Below are 16,650 nucleotides of genomic sequence, written 5' to 3' on the forward strand. Positions count from 1 at the left end.
TGTTATAATTTCAATAAAATAAACTTCATAATTAAGTCAGTCCAGTAGCTGTTAGAGATTTATACCACCAATAAGTTAATAGAATAATTTTTGACCAAGTGGATCTCCAGAGATTAAGTCATTATAATTTTGAACCTGCAGTGTCTCTCTTGGATGAGAATTGGCAGACGAGTACAAGTATTGGCCGGAAGCGTTGTTCCCATGGAAATGTTGTTTCCGACATCGCAGCTGTCCCCATAATGCTGGTTTTGTTAAATTTCTTCAGTAAATTAATGAAATAAGAACATCTCTGATTGAGTTAACAAGTCTACTAAGAATGGCATTAAAATTCATCTCCTGCTTGTAAAAAGCAGTAAACAAAGTCTTCAATGGCTCTTCCAATCTCACAGGAGACACATATTAGAAAATATCTTTTACAACAACTGAAAAATTGCTAAAATCCTTTCCCTGGGATGTCACAGCCCTCAGCTGTACTACACACTTGGCAACATGAATTTTCACTATTATGGATGCCTTATTTTCCTTAGGGGTCATTATAAACAGAGAACTAAGCTGGAAAGCAATAATATTAATTTTGCTTTGACTTTGAAATAAAGAAATAAAGAGACCTGCAAGGTCTGCCAAATGACTTGTGTAAATCTGATCCTCTGATACATATGTTTATGGCAGAGCAATGAGATTGCAAGTTGTCATTTCCAATACTGTTGTAAAGACAACTGAAAAATACAAACAGCATCCTCAAAAATCCTACCAACAACATACAGTACAATGGATTGTATTGATATCTTCTTCTTCTTCACATTTAAAAATATTAACAGCATTGCAGATTGGAAAAATGCCTGTGCTTCATAACACTGGTTTTCATTTAATTTCAAGTGTATTCATTGATAAGTGAAAAAAAATCAAGTTTTTCATAATAATTTTGGTTTACCAGTCACTGAAACAGATAAGATCTTAGTCTTTGTAGAATAATTTATATTCTTTGTATTTGGTTAGTGATTACAAAATCACTGGGTATAAGGATTCTGTACTGCTCTCTGTGCTGCTTTCTGCCACAGACTGGTGTGGTTCAGAGCCAGGGCCTGATTTAAAAGACCCTAAAGATTTATAATCTTTTTTAATCTTTAGCAGTACATCACTACTGCAGAACTTAGAAGGTTAGTGAAAAGAGAAGATGAAGCTGCGTGGCAGTTCTGGGGTTTCTGTCACTGGAACTTATTTTGAGCTGGCAGATGGATTGTGATATCACTGTGGGGTTTTTAGTTTGTGTTTTGGGGAAGGGTTTTGGTTTTTGTTGGTTTTTTTGGGGGTTTTTTTTGTTTGTTTGTTTGTTTGTTTTCTGGCCTAAACAAAGGATTCTTGGTGAGACTTGGCACTTACTGTATGAATCAGTCAGTTTTTAGAAAATATTTCTGTTGCTGTAGACAGGAATCTGACCACAATGCCTTCCAACTCTGCAACTAATTCAAAAACTGCAGCCATAGACTGCAGGTTTTTACCTATGGCAACAGGACAAAATTTTCCATTTAGTACATATGTTACAATGAGCATTTATTGTGTCTGCACCTGCTTAATGGAAAATATAACAGCCAAAAATAGTAACAAATTGTTCTAAAAATAATGTTTTCTTGTAAGATTGTTAAATGCTTTCAAGTCCATCAGAAATTGAGAGAGGAGGATGAAGCTTCTTGACTTGTTTTTTATTAGCATCCAAAACTATTGAGTGAACCAAGTTTTTATCTGGAACCTGTTTAGGATCTGGAACATTTGCCCACAGTGCAGTCCATCTTACCCAGTGCAAGAGTTACAAGGCATATACTCTCCCAGGTGAAGTGGTTTCAAATCAGTTTCACTGCCTTTAGGACAGGATTCTTTTGTATTGTGAAATCTCCCCTCTCCTTAACCCAAACCTCACAAAGAGCTTCTTTCCATCTTGGTCAGATATCAAGGAAATGTTCTGCTTAAAGCAGGAGATACCAAGACTAAATCAAAGATCTTGTAAGACCTATTTCTCTGCTTCTCTTCTGTGAGGGTTTCCTTAGCCACTTTATGGAATTCCTCTCTGGCTATGCAAAAATTCCAGAAAGGATTGTTTTCCAAGTAGACAATTCTAATAATTGTTTTTTGGAAGTTTCTCTGGCAGTGTTTTCTAATCTTTCTGTAATTCAGTATTGACAAACTGGAGAGAGAAACCAGATAATTTCTGATTATCTGATCTAGTAAGAGTCTGGAAGACTTTGAAAGCACATTTTTTTCAGACAGTAATTACACTCTTGGTTTTGAAAACAGGTGAGTCTCTGCAAAAGACAGCAGATTAATGCCTTTAAGAAATCCAAATCCTTAACACTGCAATTCCAGAAGGCTGTGTTTGAGCAACAGTTTTATAGTTGCTTACTGTTTTTCTTTAAAAGCATTCAGAAAAAGCTTATGGGCCAGAATTGGGCTGTTGAATATCATAATTTGAAAACAATCTGAGATTTCTAATCTCATCAAGGAATTTAAGGCTATGTCTAGACCAGTAAGCAAAATAGGGCTAGGACGTAGTCTTGATCGTCTATATGATCAAGACTTTAAACAAGCTGTTTAAACAGCTTGTGTTCTCTTTGTTGTAGGTTTGTGCTGGACACACTGATGAGGTGCTCCTGATTCAGATCAGGGACAATTCAGGAGATGGCATAAATTGGGGTCAGTTTCCTCTGGGCAGGATGCCTGATAAAACCCTGTTTTGGGAAGGATGTAAGCTAGTGTAAGCTAGACTGCTGTGTGTATGCAGGCTGTCAAGGCCAGAGAGCAGGCCTAACACATTTGATTAACTGCTCTAGGTGTGGCACAGAACTCTTCACTGGATACAAGGACCATATTAAATTTAACAGACTTATAGAATCTCCTGAGCTGGAAGGCACCCAAAACAATCATCAAAGTCCAACTCCTAGCCCTGCACAGAACAGCTCCAAGAATCACACCATGTGTCTGAGAGCATTGTCCAAACACTTCTTGAGCTCTGTCGGGCTTGGTGCTATGACCATTTCCCTGGGGAGCTGTTCCAGTGCCCAACCAACCCCTGGGAGAAGAACATTTTTATAATATCCAACCTAAACCTCCCCTGACACAGCTTCAGGCCATTCCCTCAGGTCCTGTCACTGAGGGACCACAGACAAGAGATCAGTGTTTTCCCCTCCTCTTCCCCTTGCAAGGAAGCTCCAGATTGCAATGAGGTTTCCTCTCAGTCTCCTCTTCTCTGGAGTGAACACACCAAGTAACCTGATCTGCTTCTCATATGGCTTCTTCTCAAGGCCCTTCACCGTGTTCATTGCCATCATTTGGGTGCCCTCTAATGCCTTTATATCGTTCTTATTTTGTGGTGCCCAAATTTGCCCCCAGCACTCGAGGTGAGGCCCCGCAGTGCAGAACAGAGCAGGAAAATCCCCTCCCTTGCCTGGCTGGTGATGCTGTGCCTGATGTCCCCCAGCACACGCTTGACCCTCCTGGCTGCCAGGGCTCTGCTGACTCATGGTCAACTTGCCTGTGACCCCTAGGTTCCTTTTTGTGGCGCCAATCTCCAGACTCTTTTTTCCCAGTCTGTATGTACAATCCCCATCCCATGCAGAATCCAGCACTTTGCTAAACTTCATATGGTTGGTGATTTCTGAGACCTCTGATTTGTCAAAGTCTCTCTGCTGAGCCTTTCTGCATTCAAGGGAGTCAGGAGCTTCTCCTAATCTAATATCATCAGCAAACTTTAGAATACCTTTAACATCACAGGTCTCTGTCAGTCTGACTCTCCTCAGCTGGCTAACATAGTATATTTTTAAGAATACTATTTCGTGGCTAGGGCTCTCATACTCCACCATTGGCTTTAAATTACAAATACATATAGATATCTCAGTGTAATTTCTTTTCTAATGTCTTATTTTTCTCCTGTGTTTTTTTTAAAGGACCTTTTGCTTTATCTTTGAGAACGTATTCCTCTAAAATTTATGCATCTTTCCTTTTCCTTTTTTCACTGGAAAACTGAAGTGTCTGAAAAGATATTTACAATAGGACCTGCCTATAGCTCTTGGTTTCCTCAAGAGGTTTCCTGGATTTTGGGATAGTGCAGGAAGCAATGTTCCTGTGTGAGCTTTGCCCTTCATCCTGCTTTTGTTGATAGTTTGGTCCTGTCAAGCCAAAGGAAAGAGCCTGGCTGCCACCTTCACTCTGCTCTTGCTGTAGGCTGTGGGCTGCCACATAGCTGGGGTTATGTGCTGATTTTGTTCTTGGTTTGGTTCTAATAATGGTATTATTATGTCATTATGCACATATTATTTGGACTAGGATTTTTGGACTTTATTTCCCCCTTTATTTCCCCCATTATTTTATTCTTCCCCCCCTGCATCTGGCTGTATATTCTCTTTGGTGAGGATATATTAAAAATTATTATTATCTTATAAGACACCTTGAGAACCCTATTTTTACTGCATATCTATTCATTGACTCATATAATTTCATAAATTGCTTTTATATAATGTCTGTTTTAAAATACTGTTGAACATATTAAACTGGATGTGTGTGAGATTAGATTTGTGTATATGTACATATACAGAAAACTTCCAGTAGTTTCTGTTTCCTTTTAAGGAAAAAGGTTGTATGGTTTACTCTCTAAATTTTACTCTGAGGTCAACCTTTCTATTAGCTCAGAAAGGAACCACATCTGACATACAATACCCAGTTTTTCTGAGAATGATCCATTTGTGGCACCGCCAAAAGGCAGGCTGGGTAGAAGGTTGGTTTCTACTGGAGAGGGTATCAAGTATCTGCCAAGAAAAATTAGTGAATGAGGGTCTGGATGGCCAGAAAGGATTCAGAGTGCTGATGAAGGAAGTGCTCATGACCACTCTGGATTTATTTTGAGGCACTATAAACCACTCATAACTCTCCAAGTATGTATTTCTCAAAGGTTATTTTGCTAAGAGAGGAATTGCAAAAAACCAAAATCCCTGCTATGGGATGGCTTTCTCCAAGGGCTGTTTGCTGGTTAGGACTGTAGCAAAGATGTCTTATCTGCTACTTTTAGAGAAGGGAAAAACTCCCAAGCCTTTAATTGAAGAAAATAGTTTTAGAGCTCTACTGGGAAAAAAAAATAAAGGTTTGTGAATGAATTTTTAGTATCAGCCATTTGTATAGTATTTGGTATATCCACTTAAATCTAAATCCTTTCCTTTCTTCTCATTTGAATTCCCTTTCCTACCTTTCTCAAAAAGTTGGCCAAGAGAAGGTGTCTGACTGAAGTCTACATCATTACTGGCAGGAGTACAGAGCAAAAGATTTTGTGGTACAGAAGCCTTTAGACAGCAGCCAAGAAGGAAACTTTAGTAATTCATAATACTTTCCTAGATAACTGCACAGTGAAACTATAGCGATCAGCCTCTTTAAGGACACTGATTTCTTTAATAAGGGCAAGTATTGTAATACATTCCACTTAAATAGAACTGCACATCTTGGAAAGAACACAAAAAAGGCGTCTCAAAGGCACATTCACTCAGGAAATGGTGACTTTCTCTTCCGTGTAATTTTTATATTAAAATGCAAAATATTTCTGTTTTCACTGATGACATAGGACCTTTATTGAATGATAATATCACTTATAAAACAATGCATTAATTACTATTTTCTATATGATAGGAACTCACTGATTTTCTGGGTATTATTTTTGAAAAAATAGATCACTGAAATAGGTTGTTGTGCAAGCACTGAAAACCTTACTTCTCCCACCAGCCTGTATCTGTGAATGAGCTTCCACTAGGAGAGAGTCTATGACTTCTCCTGCAGTCTTTCCCCTAAGAGGCATGCATAAGATCTCTTGCCAGGGATTTTAAAAATACTGAGAAGAAAGACACTTGACTGAAAGCACACATCAATCATATTTCCTTTGAGAACTTGGATTAAAAATAGCATTACTGGAAAGGGGCTCTAATTTTCTGATTATTAGTATAACTTTGCTTAAGATAAAGTTGAAGATACTAGCTCTTCACAGCCATGTTTTTCCTAGACCTCTAGTATTTTTTACATGCAAGATAACATTGAAACTGAGAACAGGTTTCTGTGTCATCTGTTTTCTTTGACCGAATTCTCAGAGGTTTTAGTTTAATAAAAAATACAGCATGTGATGTTATCATCTAACATGTAAGTTAATATAATGCTAATAAGACACAGAAATACAAATTCTCTTTTACTGTTTCCCTGCCTTCCTCTTTACCCACATCCTATCTCACTCCTCCCTTGGTGATAAACATACTATTGAGGGTCAGTGTGCACTAACACATGACAACAAAGAGAGCTGAAAGAAAAAAGCTTTCAGGTTACCACTGTGTTCAGTCTTTTGTGATTGTGTGTCCAGGCAAGGCCACTATGGCTCTCTGAGTTTTGTTTTGTGCTTCTCCATCTGCTGATCCAAACTCTCATTCATATTTTTCCTTGTAACTTCCCTGAGAAGTACACTCAGTATTTTTCAATGGTAAAGGTCTACTTCTTTATGAACCAGCTCTTATCTTTCCCTCTAGGTTGTGGCTAAGCTGTAAGTCTTCATTTGCTTTTGAGTGCACTGTGTTAATTCCATAGTTAAGTTATTGACAGAATATGTATTGCAAAATCTTCATAAAGAAACAATAATGCAGTCCTTTTCTGAAATCGATTTCAGGCCTTACTGATAGGTAAGGGAAAAGGAGTATATATTTTTTCTATACTCAGAAACATTCGCTCTAGAGACATTTGCTGAGCACTAAAGCTCTAGCAACAGCTTTTGCATGTATTTGAAAATCTGTTTAAGAAGCAAAAATATTCATTTTAGCCTTTATATTTTGGTGTTTTAACAAAAAAAAAGCATTTCCCCTGGGTTCCAGAAATATTCCACAGTTTTGTGGATTGTTTAAAATGGCATCTCATGGGAACTTTTTTGTATGAAGTACTGTACTGAAAAGAATAATAAAGGTCTAAGTTCTGTGCAAGAACTTCATTGAAATAGAAAATTCTCTATAAATTTTCAGGCCCACATGTACCCCCGAGCTTCCAGTTCTGGTTAATTTTTCAGACACCTACCATTTAGATGTCAGAGCAAAATTTAGATAAGTGCTGTTGTCATCAGTGTAGATTGCCATTTCTGAGGAAAGGAAAGGTCTCTTAGCCTGGACCGCTGGCAGATCAGGTTCCCTTGGCACACCTGAAATGCTGCAGCGGATAGTTTAGATGCATAGAGCACATTTACAGAGTCTCCAAACTATTACAGAAGATACATTAGAATTTAATTCCATTTTATCAGTACTGATGATCTATGCCACATAATAGTCAAGTGTTGTGCGAAATACATATCTAGTACCTGTATTTGTTGATGCAGAGATGGAGGAAAAACCTGTGGGTGTTCATTACTGTACGATGACTGAGCTAAACCATATTACTGAGAACATCCTTGAAATATCTGAATGCATAGTAACCAAAACTGGGCTTCAAACTGATGTTCTTTTCCACTCAGTAGTGAATATAGGTTATTTGTGTGTATATATGTAAGAAGAAGAGTGCACAGCACTGAGGGCAGAACTTAAATTTTCCAAACAATAAGTGTTTATATGATATATGGATGCATTAATTCTTTGGTATGCTTTTGCTGGTAATAAGTTTTAAGTCAATCAGTAAATAAGAGCTTGTTATTTAAAACACAATTTTGATGAGTCAAGTATTTTTACAGTAGACCAACCAAGACCCTAGAATTAAAGTTTCTCCTTTTACCTTTTAAAACCAAACCCTACCTGTGTGATTAGCTGCTTTTACCCTCTAGTCTCCCAAAACCTTCCATCTGAAACCTGTCCTTTTCTGTCTTCCCCTTTTTACTCTTTGTCTGCACTGTTTATCCGTCAACTGGCTGACAGTGTCTTTACATCCAAAATGCAAAGCAGACAGATGGCCATCTCAGGAAAGAACATGACTAAGAGCACCAGCATCAGCGGGGAGATGTACACGCTGGAGAAGAACGACGGCAGCCAGTCGGACACGGCAGTGGGCACTGTTGGTGGTGGCAGCAAAAAGAGACGCTCCAGCATTGGTGCAAAGATGGTCGCCATCGTGGGGCTGTCGAGAAAGAGCCGTAGCACGTCACAACTCAGCCAAACTGGTAGGAACTGTCTCTCAAATTTTTCTATCTCTCAAATTATCAGTCAAATGTACGTAATACTTATGTACTTACAGTTTAATCATTTGAAGATCCTGTTGAAGTTGCCTCATCAGCAATATTCTATGGAATGAAGAAAATGGTCAATTAACTTTTCTCCTCTGAACATTTGCTAAACTTTTTCTTTTTTTTTTTTTTTTTAAGCAAAGATCCTTTTCAGGTTGGACTGAAGCTTTTATCTTCTGCTTGCCGGAACCTGCTTAATACACTAATTCCTTACTTTTCAGCTTTTCAGGAACCAACATGAGCTGTACTTTCATTTGAGGGGATTGATTCCTTACTGAAGTTTCTGAATGGTTGCTGAAATGCTGCAAGATGCCTTTGGTTTTGTCACAGACAGTGTTTGTGTATTTCAACATGAGGTTTTTCCACCTTTATACATGCAACCTTATTTTGAAACAAAGCAATTTTCCTGCACAAAATTATATGTTATGTTACTTCAGTGCAAATGTTTTATTGTGTTTTAATTACTTTCTTTTCAGCCTACAAGTGTATTTGCCATCCATAAAAATTTTCTTCATTTCTGTTTCTCTCAATTCAAATTGGATACTTCAATGTGCTGCCTAGGAAAATGGAGAGTTTTTCTACTTTGATGCCTAAAGCATTTAAAATCTCACACTTTTTTTCTATTTCTTCCTATTCTGGAGAAAATCCATATAATGCACTCTGAAAAGCTCAATCTCAAATAATGACACTGCATAGGACAAGTGTATTTTACTTGGAAAAAAGTTACTTGTGTTTGAATAACATTCGTACATTCATATAAAAGAAGTATTTAAGCAATTTATATAAGTATGCATATATATATAATATATATTTTAAGGTATATACAGAAGATTTGTTGTATTCTCAGTATTTAAGAAAAAACTGTTGTGATGTTTTCATACAGTTCAAAGTAAGTTTACAGTGTCCTGCTGTGTGAGGTCCCATCTGAAGGTCTCCATTGTGCTAACCACCATTCAAACACAGATAAGAGATTTCTTGGTTCTTTCCAAACCAAAAACAATGATTTGCACTGTCAGAAACTGTGGTAAATTTTTCAAGTAAACTTTTGGGAAGTGTGGGCAGGATTTCAAGTACTGTAAAGAGTAGAACTGAAAAAGAAAGGAAAGAAGGAGAGGTAACAATATGGAAGAGGGTGGGAAGCTTGACTGTGTGACTTATTGAATGCAGTATGAACAGGAGGGAATGAAGAAGAGGGGAAAGAACATCTGTAGAGAAAGCCCTGAATATCATGCAGACACGATGACTCTGTCAATAGGCAAGTCTTTGCAGCAGACTTGTGTTTTACCAGTTCACTTGCAGGTTATGGAAAGGACAGGTTCATGTACCATTTCTATTTTCTTTGAAATAAATGACAGATAAAAGATGAAGTCACCTTTAGACAAATCTGTGAAGTGTCTGGTTAGGCAAGAAAAAAAATTAATCACTTGCTTACCTGGAAGTCTTCTGCCTTGTGATAGTACAGAGCTATGTAACTGTATAGATGCATTTGAATATCAAATCATATGCAATGCACTACATTACTTTTTATTATCTTATCTGGTCTCTCTTGCCATAAGAGCTATTAAATTAAGGCTGTCAGCTCTTTGTACATTGCTTAAGTATGTCTCAGCACTAGAGAGAATCTGTATTGTGTGCCTGGTCTAGAACTGATTTAAATACTGTGGTGTCTTTGTTATTTGGTACTTTTAAGCTGAAGTTTTTCTCTCTGTTATATCCAATCAGTTGCCCAGTGACTGATTAGATGCTCCAGTCAGGGACAAATGTGAAATATAACTGTCTCAAAGAGTTCTCAAAGTCTTTAGACCCACTGTTAGGCCGTGAAAAGGGTGTTCAGACAAACTCTTGGGTGAGGAGCTGTAAGTCGGTGCTGTTAGAGGAGCGGCAGGAGCCGGGAGCTGGCATGGCTCTGGCTGGCCGCCCCTGTCCCTTGGCTGCTCCCCAGACTGGCCTGTGCTCAGGGCTGGCCTGGGCCTGGCCCCAACCAGAGCAGCCAGAGCAGCTCCTGCTGCTCTCCTGCAAAAGCCCCTCGTGTTGGTTGGGTACGGGGGTACACGTAAGGGAAAGGGTGGTTTTGTAGAGCTGGTACTGCACGCCTGTTCCTGCTGCTCTATTGGACAAGCATCTCCAAGGGGCCCAGTTTGGTGGCCATATGTGGCTGCTGCTACAGGACAGCACAAGCACCTCTTAACAGCTGGGTCACATTGTTGGTTGTAGTGAGCAGGCCTGTGGCTGCATGTCAGGCCCTGGATGAGCTGTGTGCATGGTGCTGTGTCTACAGTGACATAATGTGATGGCTTGTTGGATTGATGAGGGTGACATCACACCATGAAGAAATACCTTGCATGTCTTCAGATCCCTCACAATGAGAATAGTGAGACACCAGAAGAGGTTGCCCTGTGGATGCCTCATCCCTGGAAATGTTCGAGGCAAGTGAGATGGGGTTCTGAGCAACCCAAGTGGAAGGAGTCTCTGCCCCTCCTGCAGGGGGGCTGTAGCTAGAAGGTGTTTAAGGTCCCTTCCAACCCAAAGTGTTCTGGTTCCATCCATTGTTGCATCTTACAGAAAGTGTTGGAAAATAACATTGTACATTGATACCAGAGTATACAACTTGCAAATAAGGTTATTAATGAATTTATAAATTTCTCTGGCTTGTCTCATCATGTCCCTTTTCTCAGATGGTGGGTGCCTGCACAAGGAATCATGGTTTGGAAACCAAAACACTAATTTCCTGTAGGTGTCTTGTAAGTACAGTTTTCTGGAACTGAGAGGCAGGAGATGTTCAGGTGTCAGGGCACTGGTACCATGTAGAAACTGGATTAAGTATAAAAGTTTCTTAGTTACTTTCTGAAGATATTATAGGGGCTGGCTAAGTATCTCCTTACATATCAGGCTTGAAAAAGCATACCAATATCAGAAGATAACACTACTTCTATAGAAAGTTGTGATCATATGGAAATCAGTGTAGAAATGTCTATCTGTATCTCTGAAGTTTTTTTCAAGTGTTTTGTAAAGTACAGTTTTACTTCAGTGGTTTTCTTCATTCATATTTTATAACTAAATCTATGCCAGAAGTTTTTCTCAAAGTAGGTCATCATAACTGTTTTCAGGACTGTGTATCAGACTTACAATACATGCCTTATAAGGTCAGTCTAAAATGCCTTTTCAAATAATATTTATATTGTTTCCTGTTATTTCATAGTGCTAAGAAGTTGACACTGAAAATAGATACAGAAATGTATTTTTTATTCTGGTTTGTATTCCTTTTCAGGTAGGAACAGTTGTTTTATGGGTAAAGAGCATAACACAAAAGTAATTTTTCATAAGGTAGACTTGAAGTCTTAAGTCTTTTACTTAAGACTTCAGTAATGACAAGATTCTAAAGAGTAGAGTGGCAAGATAAATTAGAATTTATTTTATTTCTGGTTCCTGTACATTTCCTAAGCTCCAAATCCAGCTAAAGGTATACTCTGCATTCTTGAGTCAAACTATCAGTTCTGAAGCTAAAATTTGATGGATTAGAATGAGTTTATGTTGTAATGTTCAGGTCCTGATTCCACAAGGATTTTTCCTTGTGGAAAAGATGGCTTTCTTTACTGAGGAAGGTAGAATGCAAAATGCAATTCTTAACATGCTTAGCTATTCATATCTGGAATGAAATTGTTTTCCTGCTGGTCAGCCCTGAGGGAACTGATCAGACTTCTATAGAGATGCAGACTTAATTCTTAGTTATATTTCATTAATGAGTAAAATCTTTGTCATCCTCTTATCATGCCATCTTAGGCATCCCTTTTGATTTACACACACTCTCTCTGGTAGGCAGACACCTGGGTGCCTTCATTGCCCTTATTTAGCTGACATTTCTCTTCAGTGAGGTAAATATTTTGTCTTTTCTTTAGTTAGCCAAAACCTATTGTGTTTGTAGGCTGATTATAGCCAAAAGCCAAAGCAGTTTAATGCATGTTATCAGAATTTGGGGCACCCCATGGATCATATATACTAAAACATCACATGTGTATGTTGGGTCACCCGTATGGGTCCAGCGCACTCTCAGGGACTGAGTCCCATCCTGCCTTTGGGAATGCAATTACAATAGGTGGAATCTGTTAAAAGAGATGAAAAAAGCAAGTAACAGCACAACTTGAGAGTGACCAGTGCAGTAATGCCTGCAGAGAGGTGTAACTGTGTTTGGATAGAAATCAGAGCCCTCGCGAGTCTCTGCAGAGAGTTGCTCCGAGGTGCCGCACTCCAGAGGGTCCTGCACATGTAAACGTAGCAGGTGGTGCTGGGGGCAGCTGATGCTGCATGAACTGCACTGGCTTTGTGCCAACATGCGCTCCATGTCACCTAAGAACCCTTGCTAGGATGCCAAATGTGGCATGAAGTTACAGGGCTGTGAAAGTGGAATTTTGAGACAGTGTTAGGAGATATTTTGGCATCCTTCATAACTTTACTGAGGTTAAACTTCGCCATATATTATTGAAATTATAGTTCTCTATAGGAAAAGTACAAACAGCAGCTGATTCTGTGCCAACAAAATGATGAGTGATGTTGTGTGAACTCAATAGTTTTTATCAAAATGAGGTATTTCCATTTAATAAATTCTGGAGAGGTCCCAAGTGAAAAGAGATTAAAGTATTTAGAAATGTTGATGTTTCATGGCTTCATCTTAGAAGAAATGCAAGAGAACTAGGTCTCAGAGCAAAACATTTGAGTGAGATTTTATTTTATTTGTGTTTAAAAACAAATTTTGGATTCTGTATGGTTTGAAGAGTGTTGAAACTGCAGTCTGAAGTGCTGTGCTTATAAGTAGAACAGTTTCGCTTATGTCTGTTAAGAACCAATGATGTAGCTGTACAGCAATTTCCTCGACTTATGGAATAATTGAGAGGAATCTATTGGTAATATTTGTCTTGGTGTAGTATAGAACTTCATGTTTCTCAATTCAAAATTTGATTTATATAAAAATAGTCTTCTACTACATATAAAGTCAATGTTGTTCCTATTAAAAAGAGGGTGCCTAATCACTTGGAATTGTTCTGACTACAAGAGAAACTACATTGATTGCCTTTCAATGTATAAAATAAGATAGCATATGGTAAGCATACAATTTACTGAATAAAAGTGTATGTGTTTGCATAATAGACATAATTGTTTACAATGTTTACATAATTGTTATTTTCTATCCTAGAATTAATTTATGTAATCAAAATGGCAACTGAAATTATCATCTACTACTTTTAATTTGGACATGTATTTTAATTTTTTTTATTAATTATATGTATATAATACAGGCCATTTGAAACAAGGCATTTTTTGGAGGGTTTATTTCCTCTCCTATTCCAGAGACAGACTGCTAATGTAACAGATTACTTAATGTGTAGTATTACACTTGCATCAATATTCTTGATGTGTAATCTAATTTACTTTCAAAATTAACACATAATACAGTGATGGAAATACAGAATTAGCAGTTACAAGAAATTAGGGTACATTTATCTTATTCATTAGTTGAGAATTGTGAACTGAATCCTTTACCAAACAGAAAGCACTATTATAATAAATACATTACCAAGAGCATTAATCAGCTTTTACTAAATAAGCTCTGAAAAGTATGCTAATAAATAAAGAGACTCTAATTGCAAACTAAAAAGTCTATAAAATGTCATTAAAGTCTGTTGTTTACCTCTATATGTAGGAAAAGACTAGGAAAGGAGATATGGCAGTACAAAATTTATGCAGCTCCCCTTAACAGATTTTCTGTAGAGGAAGTAGGTGTATATTTGAGTCTTCACATGTTCACAAAGCTTTTCTGAGAGGTGGATGCAGTGAAAACAAACACAGAGTTGAGATGCCAGAACCGAGCTCCAGCCAATGCTAGCTGTGATCTTACAGAAGTCCTCTGGAAGACATTTCTTACACACCAACTGTGGGGGACACTTTGCACCATATATGAGGAGAAATTCCAGGAAAATGAGAATGAAGCCCTGTGGTGAAACTAGGGAGTAAGAATAAAAGGCTTGATTTTAGGGAAAAAGGTGCAGATCATGTACATCATACTGCCTCAGTCGCGAATAACTCATCAAACTTTTCTGCAATATAGTTATCAATATAGTACACGCCTGTAAGATTCCCATCTGCCTGTGGTAGAAGTAGAGCTAATCCCCCTGGTTGTAGGCATTTATGAGATTTAAAATCCTTACTTAGCAGTAAAAAAAAATATTCTCTACATTTCTTTAGTTAAAAAGAAAGTTTCTTCTATTACTACCTGAACTCATTAGTAAGGGGGAAAAAGGAGAAAGTTCGAAGTGAGATCAGAACATTTAGCTTGACCTTCCACAAGATTTTTTTCTTTCCATAATTAGAGGTAAAAATAGAGAGAAATGTAGGGTGATCTTTCTTGGTAAGGATACTGCTAAACTATTTTTCTTTTTCAGAGTGGAAGAATTCTCATAAGATTCCTGCTAAAAAAATATACATCTCATAAAAACCCCCAAACTATAAAGCTGTTTTACTCCTGCTTTTACAGTAAACAAGATTTGGGGGCTATTTGTGTTGTTACATAAGAAAAAATTTAGGCTTTTCTTAAGAAAGTTTCTGTTTAGAAACTCCTTTTGGGATTTTTTAGTCCCTTAGTTAACATGTGATATAATATATGAGAATTTCTTGTTCATTATTCTGTGAAAGAGGTCTCTGATTTCAGTCTACTGAAACTTGAGAGTGGAAAAAAAGAACTTTATAGGGCAATCTCATACCTTGGCAATTATTCAGTTTTCACTTTGCCTGAAATGTCTGCGATATTTATCTGTAGTTACAATTCTGTGTATATATGTAGTTTATACTTCAAGGAAGAAAATTCAGTTGGGTTTTTTCTCAGTTTAAATAATATCTCTAGTTTTGTCAATTTTGTACATAGCCACCTCTAGAATGATACTCTTTGTATCATTCTAGAAGGACAATATTAATCTAGCCATTGCTCTGTGAGCCGTTGTCACTAAATAACACTGGGCTGTGAAGGGAGATTTACTTCAGTCTCCAAAGGCCAGCAGGAAAAGGGCTGTAGTTGAACAGTTCTGTTCTGTTGAACAGTTATCAGAGACATGGTTTGCAAACCAAAAATAAATAAATATTACAGTTACATTTACAGATTCGTTAGAGCTGCTTATTTTTTTAATTTAACATTTCATAGTAATACAGGATTTCTTTCTTTATACTTAAATGGAATGAAGTATTAAATGTCTTTTGGCAAACTGTTTCTTAATATTAAATTTATGGCTTTAACACTACCCATGCTATCAATGCTATTAATAACCCTTTGATAAATAGAATTCTCTTTCTAAGGATAAAAATGAATTAATAGAATAATTACCTGAAAGTAAAAAAGTCATGAACATAGCCTCAAAACAAAAGCTGGTAACAGAGGCATGCTGTGCAGACTAATTCAGAGCAGCTCTCTGGCCTTGGCTGGTGTGACACATCGCTGTGTCACAGAAGTTCATTGACTGCACTCTCCTGTTGCTCGTTTCAGCTGCTGCTGGCTCTGCCTTACAGCACAGCCATCCATGCTCTCCATAGGATAAAACGGGGAGGGGAAAGTCACAGAATTCCTGCTTTTAAACACCCGACAGGATGGACAGCCTGTGGGAAATCATGCAGGTAGCGAAAACACAGCTGTGCTATTCATATTTCCAGGCACTTTGTGTATAATGAACTGGGCTATGACTCACAGTGCACCTCCAGGCTCTTTAGACTGGCTTTGTATTCCACAGAACAAGTGTCACGATACTATCACCCAAAACTGGCATGTGCCACTGACAGTAAACTCTTAACAGAGAACTCTACAGGAGAAATGATATTAGCAGAGTAATTTAATATTATTTAAGTGTACCATTGATAAATACACAGGCAACCATTTGATCAGGAAGCTGAACCTTTTGCTCACGATCAAGAATCCTAACTATTAGCTTACATTCAAGTCTCTTATCCATGCTTTAATTCCCATACTGGGTCATCCTTTTTCTTTTTTTGGGTGCTAGCAAAAACTCCAGTTTGCAAAGTAGTGCATCTCAGGTATGTGCCAGATGGTGTATGCCAGGTATGGTCCAAGAAACTGGAAACTTTTCATTTTCCTTCAGCAAGGGAGGGGCTCTGCACACAGATCTCCAGTCACAGATATATGTTGGTTAGTTCCAATATGAGACAGACATTTGGTCTCTGCTTCTTTAGAGACAATAAAATAAAGCAGCAGTCAAAACTCAAATTTTTGAGCCAAATTCTGCAGCTGCATTTTTAAAAGTTTGCCAGATCTGTCCCTGAGGCAGAATGTGCAGGACCTGTGTTTTCTGAATGCCCATGTGTAGGGCTCTGCCATCTCCATGGTGGCAAGTCAGTCATTTCTCAGCTAGTATAGAATCAAAATTAGAAGGAAAATTAGGATAAAAATACTGAAT

The 16,650-nt window shown here is 37.8% G+C and overlaps 1 protein-coding gene across 35 annotated transcripts in view; it reads left to right on the forward strand.

The window, feature by feature from the left end:
• The window catches only part of RIMS2 (regulating synaptic membrane exocytosis 2), a 445,269-nt gene that overhangs the window by 386,145 nt on the left and 42,474 nt on the right, over positions 1–16,650 (forward strand). For 14 of the 35 annotated variants that reach the window (XM_041470623.1, XM_041470624.1, XM_041470630.1 and 11 more), the window contains one exon: positions 7,899–8,140. The exons of the other annotated variants lie outside the window; for them this stretch is intronic. In XM_041470623.1, the coding sequence (XP_041326557.1) occupies positions 7,899–8,140 (242 nt within the window). The remainder of the gene's footprint in view (positions 1–7,898; positions 8,141–16,650) is intronic. 35 annotated transcript variants of the gene reach the window in all.

The sequence above is a fragment of the Pyrgilauda ruficollis genome, unplaced genomic scaffold, assembly GCF_017590135.1.
Source record: "Pyrgilauda ruficollis isolate IOZ18807 unplaced genomic scaffold, ASM1759013v1 scaffold25, whole genome shotgun sequence".
Taxonomy (NCBI): domain Eukaryota; kingdom Metazoa; phylum Chordata; class Aves; order Passeriformes; family Passeridae; genus Pyrgilauda; species Pyrgilauda ruficollis.